Genomic DNA, 17,065 nt, shown 5'->3' with positions numbered 1-17,065 from the left:
ACTGGCCTTTTGAACTGCTCTAAACATTCCATTTATTTAAAAAAAAAAAAAAAATTAATTACACTCCATTTATATATAAAGAAAAATAAAATAATTATATGAAAAAATTATAAGGTGAGAGCCTTCAAAGTTTATATTTCTTATATGAGGAAGTGAGGAAGGTAAAAGAAACAAATAACAGAGGTAAAAACAGAGCTTCTGCTTTGATTCAGCACTCCCTCAACATACTCTATCTTTACATATATATATATATATATGTACAACATACTCTATCTTTACACATAATATTATGTGTGTGTATATGTGTGTTAAGTGTAATAATTTATAATACGGAGAAACAGAAGACTTAAAAACTTTATAATTATGGCTGATGGTTGTAGATGGTGCTGGCATAATTGCAGAGTAGAAGAATGAAACTTGCAGACAAACTTAGCCATCGGTGCGCCATAATTTTTTTTCTGGACAAGACACATATTCTGAATCATATATCATTCATTATAGGTGAAATATGCATCCCACAATTTTGGATGCTTAGCACATTTTCAGACAATGAATGATACAGAGAAGTGAGTTGCAAGTGTTAATTCAAAACAAGCAAGTGGAAAAACATGCACCAGATTGAGAAGCATAGCAGAGTGTCAAAAGGTTTTGGTTTCAACTGGAATCTTATTCAGTGACTGGCTATCTGCATTGCAGCAGTATGTAAGATGTATGATTCTGATAAATTCTGGAACGGCACAAATTAGATTGATATATTATAAATAATTACTATTTTCAGGACAGAAAGGAGAAAAACCTAATTTGAAATGAAGGATAAAAGGGGCTATTGCCAGTTAAAATCATATGTTTGCTGTATATATTTTTATCTTATATCTTCTTCCTCAGTTTCACTACAGCCTATCACAGGCCATCTCAACAAGCTTCCTCAAATGGATCCAATTAGTCGCTACGGTCTGCCAACTATTGATTTTTAATGTCCATGTAGTGTCGCTTCAGTTCCGTCAAGTTTCTAATTTAGTTAAAGCAGAATGGCAACACTTCTTTTCTCCACAAAAAACAAAGGTCAGTATTCTATCATGCAATTTAACGTGCATGTAAAATGTAAATAAATATCATGAATAAGTATATATAACATTGTAAGAAATAAAATATTGCTCCTAATGGGGTCAGAGAAGTATTATTTTCCTACAGTTGCATACGAAACACTTCACTGGTGTATCCTGGCATGATCGATTTCTACAATGGCTGACGACAAGGAAACTGAAATTAAAGCAACAACTGCATATGTCGCCAAGGTAAGCGTTAAAGCTCCTCCTTTTTGGAAGCCAGATCCCAAAATATGGTTTATTCAACTAGAAGCACAACTTAGAAATGCAAAAATAAATGCAGATCAAACAAAACATGATTATAAGTTCCATTGAATTGGATAGTTTGTCACATGTATCTGATATTTTGCTAAGTCCACCACAAGATAATAAATATCAGGCGATTAAAAATAGACTAATTTCATTATATGCAGATTAAGAGACTCAAAAAACCCAAAAATTACTGAGTGAATTAGAACTGGGTGACAAAAAGTCATCTCAACTGCTGTGTGAGATGCATAATTTGGCGGGCGATAAAGTAACAGATACTTTCCTAAAAACACTGTGGCTACAACATTTATCTGTTAATATGCATAGCATTATATCTGCTAGTGGTGAAGATTTGTTAAAAGTTACTACAATGGCCAATAAGATTTGGGAATTAAACTGTGTTACTCCCATAATACCTGCTGCTTCATCTATAATGGTGAAAACGAAAGTGATTGAAAGTTTAAAAAAAAAAAAGGTTAGTGAACTTAGCTTACAAGTTTCTGCTTTATCCAAGCAACGTCACAGTCGTTCTATTGTCGTAACCGATCTAAATCAAGTTACACTGTTAACAGATCTAGTGATATTTGTTACTATCATAAAAAATTTGGTAATGAGTCATTTAAGTGTAAACAACCCTGCAACTACTCATCAAAATCAGAGACATATAGTCCGGAAAACCAGCTCCCCGTCTCTCACTGACGACGGAGGGACAAGGGGTGCAACTGAGTCGTCTTTTCATCAGTGACAAAGAATCAGCTACCCAATTTTTAATAGATACTGGGGCAGAAATTTTCATCATTCCTCCCTTACCTTCAGATTTAAAAAAAAAAAAAAAAAAAAAAAAATTTAGAACTCTTTGCTGCAAATGGCACGAAAATCAAAACATATGGCCAAAAATTATTTAAGCTAGATCTTTGACTCAGACGATCATTCACATGGCCTTTTGTAACTGCAGAAGTAAACAAAGTGATAATAGGCATGGATTTTCTTGCAAATCTTAACCTTTTCGTAAATTCCAAAAATCGCAAGTTGAGTGATGGTACTACATTGTTATCAACCAATGGAACTCCTTGTTTTCAAAATAATAATATTCCAATTTTAAATGCTGTAAATGATCCGTATAAGTTAAAAATCATAACATCGAACATTATATCGACACCAGAGGTATACTAGTTTTCGCTACAGCTAGGCGACTATCAGCTGAGAAACTCAAAGTGGCTAAAAAGGAGTTTGAATTTATACTTCAAATAGGCTTATGCAGGCCATCCAAAAGTAACTGGTCGAGCCCACTACATCTCGCTATGAAGAAATCAGGTGATTGGACACCTTACAGAAAGTATCAAGCGTTAAACAACACCATAATTCCTGACAGATACTCCCATTTTTAACAGATTGCAGTTCCATTTTAGCTGGAAAAAGCATTTTCTCATCCATAGACCTCATTAGAGCATACCAACAAATTCTGGTTTGCAAAGAAGATATACCCAAAACGGCCATTCTCACTTCCTTTGGCTTATTTGAGTTCCCATTCATGACATTCAGCCTACGAAATGCAGCCCAAATGTTCCAACATTTCATGAACAGCGTTTTGAATGGACTAGAATTTGTGTTTTGCTATTTGGATGACATTCTAATAGCCTCTCCTGTTGAAGAATCTCATCGACAACATATACAAGCAGCCCTCGAGAGACTAAATGAATATGGCCAGTGTATTAATGCGGCAAAGTGTAAATCCGGTCAAACAAAATTTGCATTCCTGGGATACGAAGTGTCAGCTGAAGGACTCTTTCAACGAAAGTTAATGCCATCAAAAATTTCCCAGAATTAAAGTCATTTACTAGTTTAAGACGATTTTTAGATATGGTGAATTTTTATCACAGATTCATACCAAATTGTGCGAAACTGCATCAACCTTTAACAACATTGCTCAGTGGTATAAAAAAGGACTGCAGAAAAGAAATAACCTGGACGGCAGAAACAAGAAACTCTTTCCAGATTTTAAAAGATGCACTTATTCATGCCACAAACTTAACTCAACCATCCGAAAAGGCTGAAATATCGCTAACAACTTATGCTTCCGATGGGGCCATTGGAGCCGTTTTACATCCGATTGTGAGCAATGAAAAACAACCTTAAGTTTCTTTTCCCGAAATTCGACACCAGCACAACAAAAATACAGTGCCTACGACAGAGAACTCTTAGCCATCTATACAGCAGTGAAACATTTCAAATACATCTTAGAAGGGTGACCTTTTGCAATATACACGGATCACAAACCACTAATATTTGCCTTCCAAACAAAATTTGGAAAAAGTTTCTCCACAGCAAGCTAGGCAACTGTCATATATTGACCACTTTCTCAATCAATATTCAATTCATACAAGAGAATGAAAATACCGTCACTGACGCTCTCTTGCAGACACCACTTCTATACCATCTGCAATAGACATACAAACTACAGTAGACAGTCAAGAAGATGAAGATTTGGAGATACTGAAAAACAACCCAAACTTAAAAATCCTACAGATCCCTATGCCAGACAGCGACAAGAAAATTTACTGTGATACTTCTACAAATTATAATCGACCATACATCCCTGCAAAGTTTCGGTAGAAAATATTTTCGTCAGTCCATAATTTATCTCATCCTGGAATAAGATCCACGATAAAATTGATAACACGATGTTTTATATGGCCCAATATGAATAAAGACTGCCAACTATGGACTAGAGCATGTTTATCTTGTCAAAGATCTAAAGTCCACAGACATACACAGTCATCTTTGGGAGAATTCAAAGTACCTCCACACAGATTCCAGCATCTAAGCACAGATCTGGTTGGCCCGCTACCTCCTTGTAAAGGATTCAAATAGCTTCTAACCATCATCGATTGTTATGCACGATGGATCGAAGCGGCACCATTAGAAGATCAATCAGCAGAATCTATTGCTAAAGCTTTCATATATACTTGGTTTACACACTTTGAAATTCCGAATTGCATAACATCTGACCAAGGTCAGCAATTTGATAGCCAACTCTTTCAAGCTTTAGGAAAATATCTTGGTTTTCATACAAACACAACTGCGTACCATCCACAGGCAAATGGACTGATCGAAAGACAACACCGAACTTTAAAAGCAAGCCTCAAATGTCATCTACTCGAATCAAAATCATGGCTGGAAGCATTGCCTTTCATTCTTCCAGGCATAAGATCTGCCGTCAAGGAAAACTTAGGTTGCTCATCCACAGAACTTGCATACGGAACCGCTTTAGCATTACCCAGAGAATTCTTTTCAACAATACCTCATATGAAACTGTCTGGATTTTCTCAAACACTTCAGAAAATAATAAGAGATATGAAGCCAAGTCCTACCCCCACCCATGGAAATAGAACAGACTTTGTTTCTAAACATCTTTCCAACTGTTCTCACCTACTCCTATACAACAACATTAATAATTCTTCACTACAGCCTGTCTATCTTGGATCGTATCCTTTAAGGGTAAGAAAGAATAAGTATTTCAATATTGAAATCCACAGAAAAGTTAAAAGAACTTCAATAGACAGACTAACAGAATTCAAGCTGTCACATCTAAGAATATGTCCAACTCATCTGAAAGGGTAAGATTTGATGAATCGGACAATATTAGGTTGTTTGGTACTTTTCCATTTTGCCAGTGCAGGTAATGCCAAACGGAATATCCTTGCTGGTAACCTTTTACTTCTCATTTTCAAAACAAGTCGCAGGCATTTTTTATCAGATTGATCCAGATATCAGATTTTTATCAGATCTGTTTCTTTCAATACTGGCATGCAATTACATAGAATTTTTACCAGAAAGTTCAATTTTATGCCCTAAGGCCATTTGCAGGCGGTAATGAAGTCAATTAGGATGCAATCACACCGCTCACCCAATGGCAAAAATATAGAAAAGACAAAGTCAAGGGTTAAATTCATCAATTCTACTGAGAATGCACTAGGAAAGTAAAGCATTGACGTTATACATAATTTCTGAGTAAGGTATTCATACCAATTGAAATAATTCTTGCATTTAAACTTTTATTCGAAATTAAACTTGAAATTAATGTAGATAGTTACTGAAAGAATAAGATTTTTGTAGCGTAGTTTACGTGAGACGAAATCACTTGGGGGTCACATGATATGAACCGGCGAATCAGGATGTTGTACCATGAAAGCACAATAAATTCTTAAATTAATGTCTTTTTACAAATGCTTTGTCTTTATTTATTGGCTTTTTTACAAAATTTTAAACGACATTTAAATGCTTATACTTTTAAAATAAAAAATTCTTAGAACTAACATTTGTCAACATTTTTTATGTGTATGCTGTGTGTTTTCGCCAATAAAGTCTGCTTGGCAAAATTTGCGCCAGTGAAACAGAAAATTCTCTATCTATTATTTTCTCCATTTGGGCCATACATTTTTCGCAGTATTTTTCTTTCAAAGATTAGAAGTCTTTCTTCATCTGTTTTGTTAATGGCCAACATTATTCACTAACATACAATATGATACAGTGGATGGACAAAAATATGGAAACACCTTGTGAAATGCATGTCTGAAAAGAAAGATTGATTTTAATGAAATATGTAGGTGGCACTGGCGTTTTTGACTACTGACGCCACCTATACAACTTCGTAAATGTGCTAAACAGTTCAGTTGTTGTCGGAGTACTATTGTGTGAGGTTGTCATTGCATTATGTCAGAGTTAACAGACTTCGAACGTGGGCAAATTGTTGGAGCACGTATGGTAGGTGCTTCCGTAAGCAAGGTAGCCGAGGTGTTTAGTGTTTCAAGAGGTACTGTATCGAAGATTTATTCTGCATATTTGAAAAGCGAAAAAACATCATCTGCTAAATCACAGCGCGGACAAAAGTGTGTCCTGAGTGATCATGACAGACGATCATTAAGGGCAATTGTGACGAAAAATAAGAAGACCACAGCTGCAAAAGTTACTGCTGAAATTAATGTTGTGTTACCGAACCCGGTGAGTACCAAAACAATTAGAAGGGAGCTTCATAAACAGGGAATTGCTGGCCGTGCTGCAATTGAGAAGTCACTCATCAGTGATGCTAATGCCCGTAACAGGAAAAGGTGTTTAAGTCATAAAGCCTGGACTATAGAGCAGTGGAAGCGAGTAATATGGTCTGACGAGTCTTCTTTCACATTGTTTCCCACTTCTGGCCGAGTTTACATCTGAAGAACGCCATCTGAAGCCTATAATACAGAGTGCTTGTTGCCAAGAGTGAAACATGATGGGGGTTCTGTTATGGTTTGGGCAGCCATATCGTGGTTCTCTGCTAGCCCCATGATAACTGCGTCAGGGCCATGACTGCCAAGACTTATGTGAACATTTTGGCCGATCAAGTTCATCCCATGGTACAAACTTTGTTCCCCGATGGTGATGGTGTCTTCCAAGACGACAAAGCTCCTGTTCACACAGCTCACATTGTCCAGGACTGATTTTCTGAGCACGAGGATGAGTTGTCCCATCTCCCCTGGCCACCACAGTCACCAGACCTGAATATTATCGAACCTTTGTGGTCTACATTGGAACGGAAAGTGCGTTCTCGTTATCCACCGCCAACATCGTTATCTGAACTTGCCACCGTTTTGCAAGGAAGGATGGTATAATATTCCCTTGGCAAACATACAGGAACTGTATTTATCCATTCCGAGAAGACTGCAAGCTGTTTTGGATGCCAACGGGTTTCCTACACTATATTAAGCAAAGAAACATGTTTTTTTAAAGGTGTTTCCATATTTTTGTCCAACCCCTATATATCTAACTAAATTTTAATAAAGATATATTTTTGTATTTAAGTTTAACAATTTAGATGCTAAAAAATTCTTTAAACTATGATAAGATCTATTAGCTCTAAATAATCTATATTAAATTTCAAGTTAATATTATTTTCATTACAGATGATAGCACTGAGATACGATAAACACACACACATATATATAAAACAAAATACGATGGCTGCTTTAAAAATAACTGGTGACCTCAAAATTAACTATTCTAGATTTGGTGCTCTCCCCCTAAATTCATCTGTTCTCCCAAATTCAAGATCTTTCCATGTCATATAACATTCTTTGAAAAAGGTAACTAAAACTAAAGTTAACCAATCATAGCTTGTCTCTACAACTGCATCTACTTCAGTATAAATACTGCCCGCAAGTTGATTACATCATTTTTTCCCTAACTTCCCCACTGGTAACATATTCTCGCTACTCAGCTTATCCGTCTAAAATGATGTCACCCCCCGTTAACCTGCGTATATGAGAAAATATTGCAATTGCTTATAATCTACAAGTATATTATGTATGAAGAATTGTTCTAATGTGCCTAGAAATAAAAAAAATAATTAGATGAACTTGGTTTGGTATCAACATCTTTTTTCCGTCTTGCCACTCTGCCATCACGACTATGCATCTAAATATCACACATATATATATGTGTGTGTAAAATATAAAATACGTAACTCAGAATTATTAAATTTAATTTGCCATTATAGTCCTTTTTATTCCCATTTTAATTTGGCTAATTCTCTTTCTGTTCTAAAAACAGCAATCGCTTTAATAAATTTTTGGACTGTGTTTTTCTGTTTCATGCATGCTTGTGTAATCCTCCTGCATTGTGACATCTCGTATCCAATTGCAGATCCATAATTTAAACAAATCAAGTCAATAAATATCACTGCTACTAACACATAGCCACTTTGCTTGCTGCTGGCAACACATAGTTCTTGCTCTGCTTTGTCCAATGTTTCAAGATATCAAAATATAATAAATTGTGGGGTGCAATAAAATCATGTGTGATTGAGAATGAGTAAAGAAGAACTAAGTGTTGATTATAATAGCCTTGTCATGCTTCCATTTCATCTTTCTGTCAGTTCTAAAATTACATGGATTCACCAAAAGTTCAATATTCAAGTCATTTTCTCACATATCAACAAAATCCATGGTTCAATTCTTAATGATTCCATTTCTGACTTTAATTCTTAAGGAATTTTTAGCATATTGTGTAGTGTGGTTTGAGATATATCGACCAAACTAAAAAAATCTTTAAGTTTCATATCAAGGAATATGAATCTTACTGTACCATATTACAGGTGATGGAATTTTATCAGGTAATTCTCCAACAGATACTGTTTCCTATACCCTATAAAACTTTGTTGAGAATGCTGCATTAACAATGAGGCTTATTATTATTGGCCAGGAGGGTTGCAGCACACTCGTATATTACATTACATTACTCTGTAAAACTTTCTTCAGTGACAAGAATATAACAACATAAAGGAATATAACAACATTCTCAATGGATTATAAAACTTTAACACCAGAAGAAAGAAATTCTACATAAGGTAGATGAAAAAGTTTTCCAATATATAGCAGCAGATTATAAATATTTAAAATATACAGACCAAGACCCAATAAATGTGTGCAATATAATGGAATCTTTTTTTCAATGAAAATTGCAAAAATTTATACTCATTCAGTATTTTAATATTTCAGAGTGAATTTTATTGAAATTTTTTTATTAATTTTTAATTTTTTTTTAATTCTGTGAAAAATTTATATTACCAGTTATATTTTCATTATCTGAAGAAGATATAGCAATGTCTTCCGTTTCTTCATCCAACATTTTATCATTGTCGTGTTCTTCCTGTTCATTGTTTTGAACATCATCATTATTGCCACTGTCAGCATCCATATTTTCTTGTTTGTCACATCCATATTTTCTTGTTGCATCACATGCAACTGATTGTTTTTTCAGCTGCAACAGAAATGTTTACTGATCACTTCATTGCTCATTAGCATTAATTAAAATAAAATAATAGCACTGAAATTCTTCTTAAATGGAAAAGAAATGTATGTAAACTTGGTAGACATAACTTAATAGAACAGAATTATGATGCAAATACATTAAGTAGAAAAATTACAAGAAAAAATATTCTAATACGATAAAATGCATTCAAACACCACTTTTGTAAGTTTGAGTAACTTTGCAAAAAGTGCACCATGTCTTCAATTCAAGAATAACAATGTTGTTGTTGTTTTTAATTAATTTCTACCAAAAAATATTTGTTATGTTAAGAACATTAAAAAAAAAATGGTTGATCTTTGGATTATGGTAACTTGGCGATTTTTTTGGCGAAAATCTGGCGACCAACTCTGCTACAGCAACACTCTATTTTTTTTTTCGCCGCCATTTTGTCTTCACGAAGTAAAGACGTTTCTTTTCTTTTTATTTCCTGAACACTTTTTCCAACAATCTACTAGCCGAATTACACTTATGCTAGAAATTTTATGTAACAAAGCTGCTTAATCATGAAAAATATTAACTGCAAAATTGGGAAAAAGTGCACAATCGCAAACTCCTTGCACGTTTTTCAGAATAGCACATACACATAAACGATTTACACATCAACTTATTTTTACTTAAAAAAAATCCCAGAATTGCAAAAAAATGGCATTGCACACACTCTTAACTTTATCCATCTACACTGCTATTTTCTCATAAATTACAAAAATTTGCACGAAAATTCAAAAAAATTCTGTGAATCTTTAAAATCGGTAAAAAGCACATATATGAAATTACCTGATCGCGAAAAAGTATATACCCTTTCCAAGCATGTACATTTCCATGTATAAAATAAATAAAATATCCAAAAACTTTTACCTCTAAATTATCTATTATATTATAAAAGTCACCAACGAATTCATATCGCAAACATTACAAATGGTTACAAATACTTAGTGTCAAATATTTAAATTATTTCCATGCACGTTTACTTCAACTGAAACGCATACCAAATTCCTAAAAACATAAAATTCACAAAATAACTATCATTTAATTAAAATATCACTAAACCATGTACACGTCGACTTATTTTTACTTAAAAAAACATCCCAGAATTGCACAAAAATGGCACTGCGCACACTCTTCACTATATCCATGTACACTGCTTTTTTCTCGTAAATTAGAAAAAGTTCACGAAAATGCATGAAAATTTTGTGAATCTTTAAATCCGGTAAAAAGAACATATATGAAATTACCTGATCGCGAAAAAGTATATACCCTTTCCAAAGATAACATTTCCACGTGTAAAATAAATAAAATATCCAAAAACTTTTACCTCTAAATTATCTATTATATTATAAACGTCACCAACAAATTCATACCGCAAACATTACAAATGGTTACAAATACTTAGTGTCAAATATTTAAATTATTTCCATGCACGTTTACTTCCACTGCAACGTATACCAAATTCCTACAAACGTATAATTCACAAAATAACTATCATTTAATAAAATATAATTAAATTCAAAAACACTACTTAAAGTATAAATAAGCACATACATTAAATTAATAAAAATTAGCTTACAATCCTAATCTAATTTTTCCTCCATACTTCCTCCGATAAATAAAAAGCAAAATTCTCGGCTGATCTTTGGAATATGGTAACTGGTAGTTTGGCGACATTTTGGAGGCGATACAGGTTACTACCTAGAACTTTGGTAATAATGTGAGAAGTACTCAGTTCCGATTATGCATTATTTTGTGTGAGGGAAATGAGAGATCAGGAGATATGTCATGTGACATTAATGGACGAATTACAGTTCTTTAATCGGAAAAGGGGGGGAATCTGGAAAAAAATCTGTAAATTTTGTATTTAGCTTTCTTCTGTTTTGTGTGAAACAATGTTGGTTAATTTTTAGATCCCATGGCCGTAACTAAAGTGAATTCGAAATGCGTATTTAGGCATTGTGATAAAGAGAATTTGGCTAATATTTAGAATATGGTAACAGGTAGTTTGGCGACATTTTGGTAAGGCGATAAAGGTTACTAGCTAGGACTTTACAGAAGTACATTCCATCTTGTGTGAAACAGTGTTGCTTAATATTTGGATCTCATGGCTCTCTCTAAAGTAAATTCCGAATTTTTATTTATGTGATCATCCAAAGGAGTTGCTTGAATGGTGTATGAGTGTAGGATTAACTTCAGATAAGTATGATGTCCAACATGTGGGAATGAAATGAGACTGTGTGTAAGGAAGGATATTACAGATAAGTTTGAATGGCGGTGCAAGAAATCTGGAGAAAATGGACTTTCCGGAAAATTTCGATTGTGATTTTAGCTAGTAACTACTTAGAAAGAATTCGCACCTAATCTTTCTCATGATTAATCACTTTTGTTCCATAAAAGTTCTATCATAAGCGTAATTTGGCTAGCAGATAGTTGGAAAAAAATGTTGAGTAAAAAAAAAAAAAAAAAAAAAAACCTTTACTTCGTGAAAACAAAATAGCGTCAAAAAAAAAAACTCGCAGGTTGATGTAGCAGGGCTGGTCACCAAATTTTCGTCAAAAAATCGGCATGTTACCATAATCCGAAGATTCACCAAACAATTAAGCAAAAAATCAACAAAAATCAAAAATAAAATATATTTAACAGTGCATTTAAACTTTACTTTGTAGCAAAGCTCAAAAGGACATTGCCTCACATTTTAGCTCCCAATATTGCATTTCTTAAGTAAACAAATAATAATACAATGACCTTCTCAACACACAATGCAATAATTTTCTGTGCTTTCAGCGTGCTGAGGCTATGATCTCCTCCTTTCCTGGAAAAATCTCTTCCACATCTCATTGCGATACAGAATGCAGCTCCATAAGCTGCTCACTGGTGATCAGCTACTGGCTATACTCTTCCACTAGTTTATCAATATCATTGCAGCATTACAATCTTATCTAGAAACACATTCTCATTGATTACAGACTCCACAAACTTGATAAAACCCTTCAGAATCATACTGGACAACATTGTCTGACCAAAATTTCCTTCATGCAGAAAAAATGGTTCTTTTGAAGACTGCCTTTCCTACATCCTCCTTATAGATTATCTTGGGGCAAGCAACAATGTGAGAGTGGTCTTTCCAAATGTCTGAGACAGAGATTGGTTCCTTCAGTTTACCTCAAAACAATGCTCAAAGAGTGCTTTTTAAAATTTGAAATGACCTGCTGGTGAAGTTATAATAAAGGAGTGATGTTAGGGCCCGTCCTTGGAAATATACTCGAAATGTAGTTGCCATTACTTTTTCACCGGCACATATCCATATTACACAGAGAATATAAATCTGAATTGGCTCGTGTTCAGCTTTTTCGTCCCCGATGTGAACTAGCAGTCAATAGACGAATGAGTTCTTATCATGTGTCATAATATGAAAAAAACTATTTTCACTTTTCCATATGGCATTAGAACCACATAGCAGTGAGTTTTTATTTAAGCAGATCGCAATTGCCTATATCAATATAAAATCAACAACACTGCTTATAGCATCCTCAGTTCTCTCAAACTATATACTGGTAGAAATTTCAAATTTTCATTAAAGGGAAAAAGTGCATGTTAACCTTCTGAGTGCCAAGACCTGCTTTATCCAGTCTGGATTTTTTTGTCACTTCTTATATATTAGGTTATAATGTAAGATATTTTGCTTTCTTACTTTCAATAATAATATAAATGTCATCTTGATGAATGTAAGCTTATGAAAATAGAGACTAAAATAGGTAAATGTACATATCACATAACAAAGGCTCTTTAAATACAGGTCTTCATGACAGATCCAAAAACCCGGGCCACTAAGAGGGTTAATAAAGTACTGATCCGACCAATATATCCATATGTATAGAATAGTGTAAGCAATAAAAAAATAAATAAATTACATTTTCTATGAAATCAAATTCTCTGCCTTACAAAATTCTCTTTAATTACTAAAAATGTTTGTTATTTCATGCATAACAAGATGCTCTATAATTATCTCAATATCAAATACATCAAAATAACAACTTCTAAAACAAAGCAATTGACTGTTAAAGAAAACAGTCAAAAGTCGTTAATCCGGACTCCTCGGGACTTCAGCGATTCCGGACTATCGATCATCAGTTTAAATCTGGTAAGATGGCATGTAGAAATTATAAAATTAAAAATATGAAACCGTAATTTATGAAATAAAGAACAATCATGATCTAAAGGGTATCAAATTTTACAAAAAAAAAAAAAAAAAAGCTTAATATTTGTTTACTTTATTAAACATTTCTTTCAATGTAAGTTATTTAAGTTGCTTCGTTTTTTATGTGATAATACATTCTCTTTAATTCTATAAACAAACATAATTTCTTGTTCATTTACAAAGTTCCGCTGTTCAAGTCCTATAATTGCTGTGTCAAGAATACCGACTAATTTGTCAATCGAAATTTTTTCGTTTTCAATAACCTCTGTCACTTTCTTCGCTATCGGAAGCGAATTATAATGATGAGGAATTTCTTCGCTATCGGAAGCGAATTATAATGACGAGGATTTAAATCATATCAAAGACGGAGTACATCGAGATGAAATACTACATTTAGTAAGGAATTATAAGCCAAATAAAATAAAAACATCTGCCCTGAAGATAAGGATAGTGCCGACAGATCAACTTCCAATTTATTGCACGCCGTGGCGATAAAGATAAACAAACATTAAAGTTTAGATAAACAAAGGATATGCCTTTATCCATTTTTTGCAGCAATTCCACTTTTTGTTTAATGGACTTTGAAACATAGTTTTGCTTTGTAGATACATACTTTTGTTTCGTTTGTCCCTTGGGAGCACCAGCATCAGAAATTCTATTTGACATAATCGAAAGTTTAAGCTTATTTTTATAAAATTGCTCTAACAGTCTGCAAAAAATAATAAGCCGAATCCAATTCGAAGATTAAGGAACAACGCAATCTGTAACATTAACTGAATTAGATAATTTTAGCTTAACTTATACCGTCCGTTATACATTAAACACGCATTCGTAAACGTATTTTGCGCACGCGCACACACATATTCGCAGCCGTAATTTCTTGTTCAGTTACAAAGTTCCGCTGTTCAAGTCCCGTAATTGCTGTGCCGAGAATATCGACTAACTTGTCAATCGAAATTTTTTCGTTTTCACTAACCTCTCTGTCACCTTCTTCATGTCTTTATCCATTTTTTGCAGCAATTCCACTTTTTGTTTGATGGACATCGAAACATACTTTCGTTTTGTAGATACATACTTTTGTTTCGTTTGTCCTTTGGGAGCACCAGCATCAGAAATTCTATTTGACATAATCGAAAGTTCAAGTTTACTTTTATAAAAGTAAATTACAATGCGTAAATGCACGCGTAATGCCTATGCGCATGTGTCAACGTGATGCATGCGCAGAAAATTTGTAGTTTTGAGGTACGAATTAACGACTTTTGACTATTCAATAAAATACAGCAACAAAATTTTCAATTACAATTACAATTGGGCCATGCGATACTTATTTATTGAATATTAATTAAATTACAACTGCAGTGGCTTATGTATTACTCTTTTGTCAGAATTGTCACAGCTAGCTGAGTGGTCAGAGGGCTGGACTGCAAAGGAAAAGGTTGTGAGTTCAGACCTCACTCATAACCACTGTAATTCAAATCTTTTTCATAACTCTGCAAATTTCGGTTTATCACTAATTAATTCGGTTTATAATTTTGGATTTTCATTTTTTAAACGTTTATTATATTTAATCAAAAACAATTTTATTCTTATTTTAGTTATTATTATTATTGTTTTCAGTTCTAGTCGTAAACAGTGGCAAATCCATTTCAAGCAGATATTTTTTTTGCCAGACAGATCTAATATTTCATTGATCCATAGGTAACGTGTTGCCCAAGTCTTGTTGTTAGACCTCTATATGACATTTAGCCTGCTCTTTTGGACTTAATACTTCTTGAAGCTTATGGATTGTTTAAGTGGTAAATGAGCAGCAGTTTGATTTTCAAATTGTCACTTGCATTTTCACAAGGCAACAGCATCAGATGGTCTTTCATTAGCTTGTTTCCACATAATGCATTTTTCTCTACTGCAATATAAGTTTGCTTCAGCATCTTTCCTCCACATAATGCATTTTTCTCTACTGCAATATAAGTTTGCTTCAGCATCTTTCCTGCACATGCAGAGCAAACTTGTCTCATCACAATTAAAAACCTTAGAATTCCAAACGTTCTTGAATATGCCATGAAAATCTCGGCTACCTTTATGTTTGAGCTTGGTGCTTCTAAATGCCTCATAGTGGATGAATGCCTCATAGTCTATGGAATTCTCTTAAACTTTTCGAACCACCTATGGCTTCCCTAAAATGCTTCTTCTTTCCCCATTGATGATCCTGGCATCCTTTTAATGAGGTTGGAAAAAATTAGTTTTGCCTTCCCACAAATTATGTTTTTGTTCAAAGTGTAGCCTTGCATTTGATTTTTGTTGATCAATACAAGAAGCAATTTTCCAGTGCTGTCGAAAATATACGGCCATTACACAGAAATTCTTGTGATACCCTTTGAAGCATCAATCTTGTTACTCTTACCCTTGTTACAGAAGTGCAAAACATTGATGCAATTGATTATATGTGCATGCTAGGTCAGGCATGCTCCCACCTTATTCTTGCTTCTCAATGATTTGGCATTTCATTTCTATGATGACTTTTCTTCTCTTACCCTAGGCTTCTTGCAACATTTTCTTTGGCGACAAAGGTATAAGCATGCTTAAAATTTGTACTGAAAAAAAAAAGATACACCATAATGTGTCTGAATACAACTTTGAACTATAGAAATGCACTAGCTGAAAGAGCACAAAACACATGGTGGATAGCCAAGATGCAGGCAGAAGTACTGCATATGACACTATATCACTCATTCTGCAAAACATTGCTTATTAAGGGAAGCATATTTTTACATTTTGTTTTGATCATTATGCAAATCACTCATTATGGAAGGTGCTCATTAAATGAGGTTTGACTGCAATAATATAACAACAAAATAATAAATTTCAGATAAGGTGTTCTAAAATCTATTCTGGGTGGGAAAAAAATGAAAATTATTTAAATTACATTATACAATGATGAGTTTTTTATACACATAAAACTGCTTACAAATACTTTTAGAGAATAATAAAAAGAATCAATAATTAATGCTTAGAAACATATATAAACAACAATGAACAGAATAAATTCAATACAATCAATAGCATATATTTACAGAAAATAAAATTAATTACACATTTCTGTCGCCTCTCTTCCCTTATCTGGGCAATTTTTTCTTCTAGAGTATTTGGTTTTCCTCTAACATACTTCTTGATATCATTCCAAGCAGAATTTTGAGTTGAATCGTTATCATCAAAGACAAAGCTTGAAGAGAATTTAGCAGCTTCAGCCTCTTCCACATCCTAAAGACAACACAAAACTTAATATGACAGTCATAAAGACTAAAGCTTTTACAGAAGCTAAATGAAATCTGGATTCTTGTCTCAGTAATGTATATAACTAAAATATTTATTCATCACAAAAGCCTATTTATGCACAGAAACCAGAGATGAAACTACATGCATGTACACTGCTCAAAAAAAAAAAATGGGACAGTGCTATATCTCCTGTTCTACTGCGCCGATTGACAAAATTCAACCTGCGTTTTTCATGTCTCGAAAGCGCGACTTAGGATATATATTAGATTTATATATAGCACTATTCTAACATAGGTATTTTGACACAAAATTGGACTTTTTCTGAAATAAAACATCAATTTTTTTCCATATTTCGATTCTACGACTCAAATTATGCCAGAATACCAAGTTTTGTAAAAATCGTACG

At 33.7% G+C, this 17,065-nt stretch overlaps 1 protein-coding gene across 1 annotated transcript in view; it reads right to left on the bottom strand.

The window, feature by feature from the left end:
- The window catches only part of Rs1 (Dead-box helicase Rs1), a 105,934-nt gene that overhangs the window by 73,933 nt on the left and 14,936 nt on the right, over positions 1-17,065 (bottom strand). Inside the window, exons 2-3 of the mRNA XM_085814637.1 lie at positions 16,477-16,644; positions 8,957-9,149 (exon numbers count right to left, since the gene is read on the bottom strand). Coding sequence (XP_085670763.1) covers positions 8,957-9,149; positions 16,477-16,644 — 361 coding nt within the window. The remainder of the gene's footprint in view (positions 1-8,956; positions 9,150-16,476; positions 16,645-17,065) is intronic.

The sequence above is a fragment of the Stegodyphus dumicola genome, chromosome 4 (assembly GCF_044657685.1).
Source record: "Stegodyphus dumicola isolate Sdum_Otavi_A_Nest chromosome 4, ASM4465768v1".
Lineage (NCBI taxonomy): Eukaryota > Metazoa > Arthropoda > Arachnida > Araneae > Eresidae > Stegodyphus > Stegodyphus dumicola.
The sequence above is the reverse complement of the archived record's forward strand: the minus strand, read 5'-3'. Positions and strand labels throughout refer to the sequence as shown.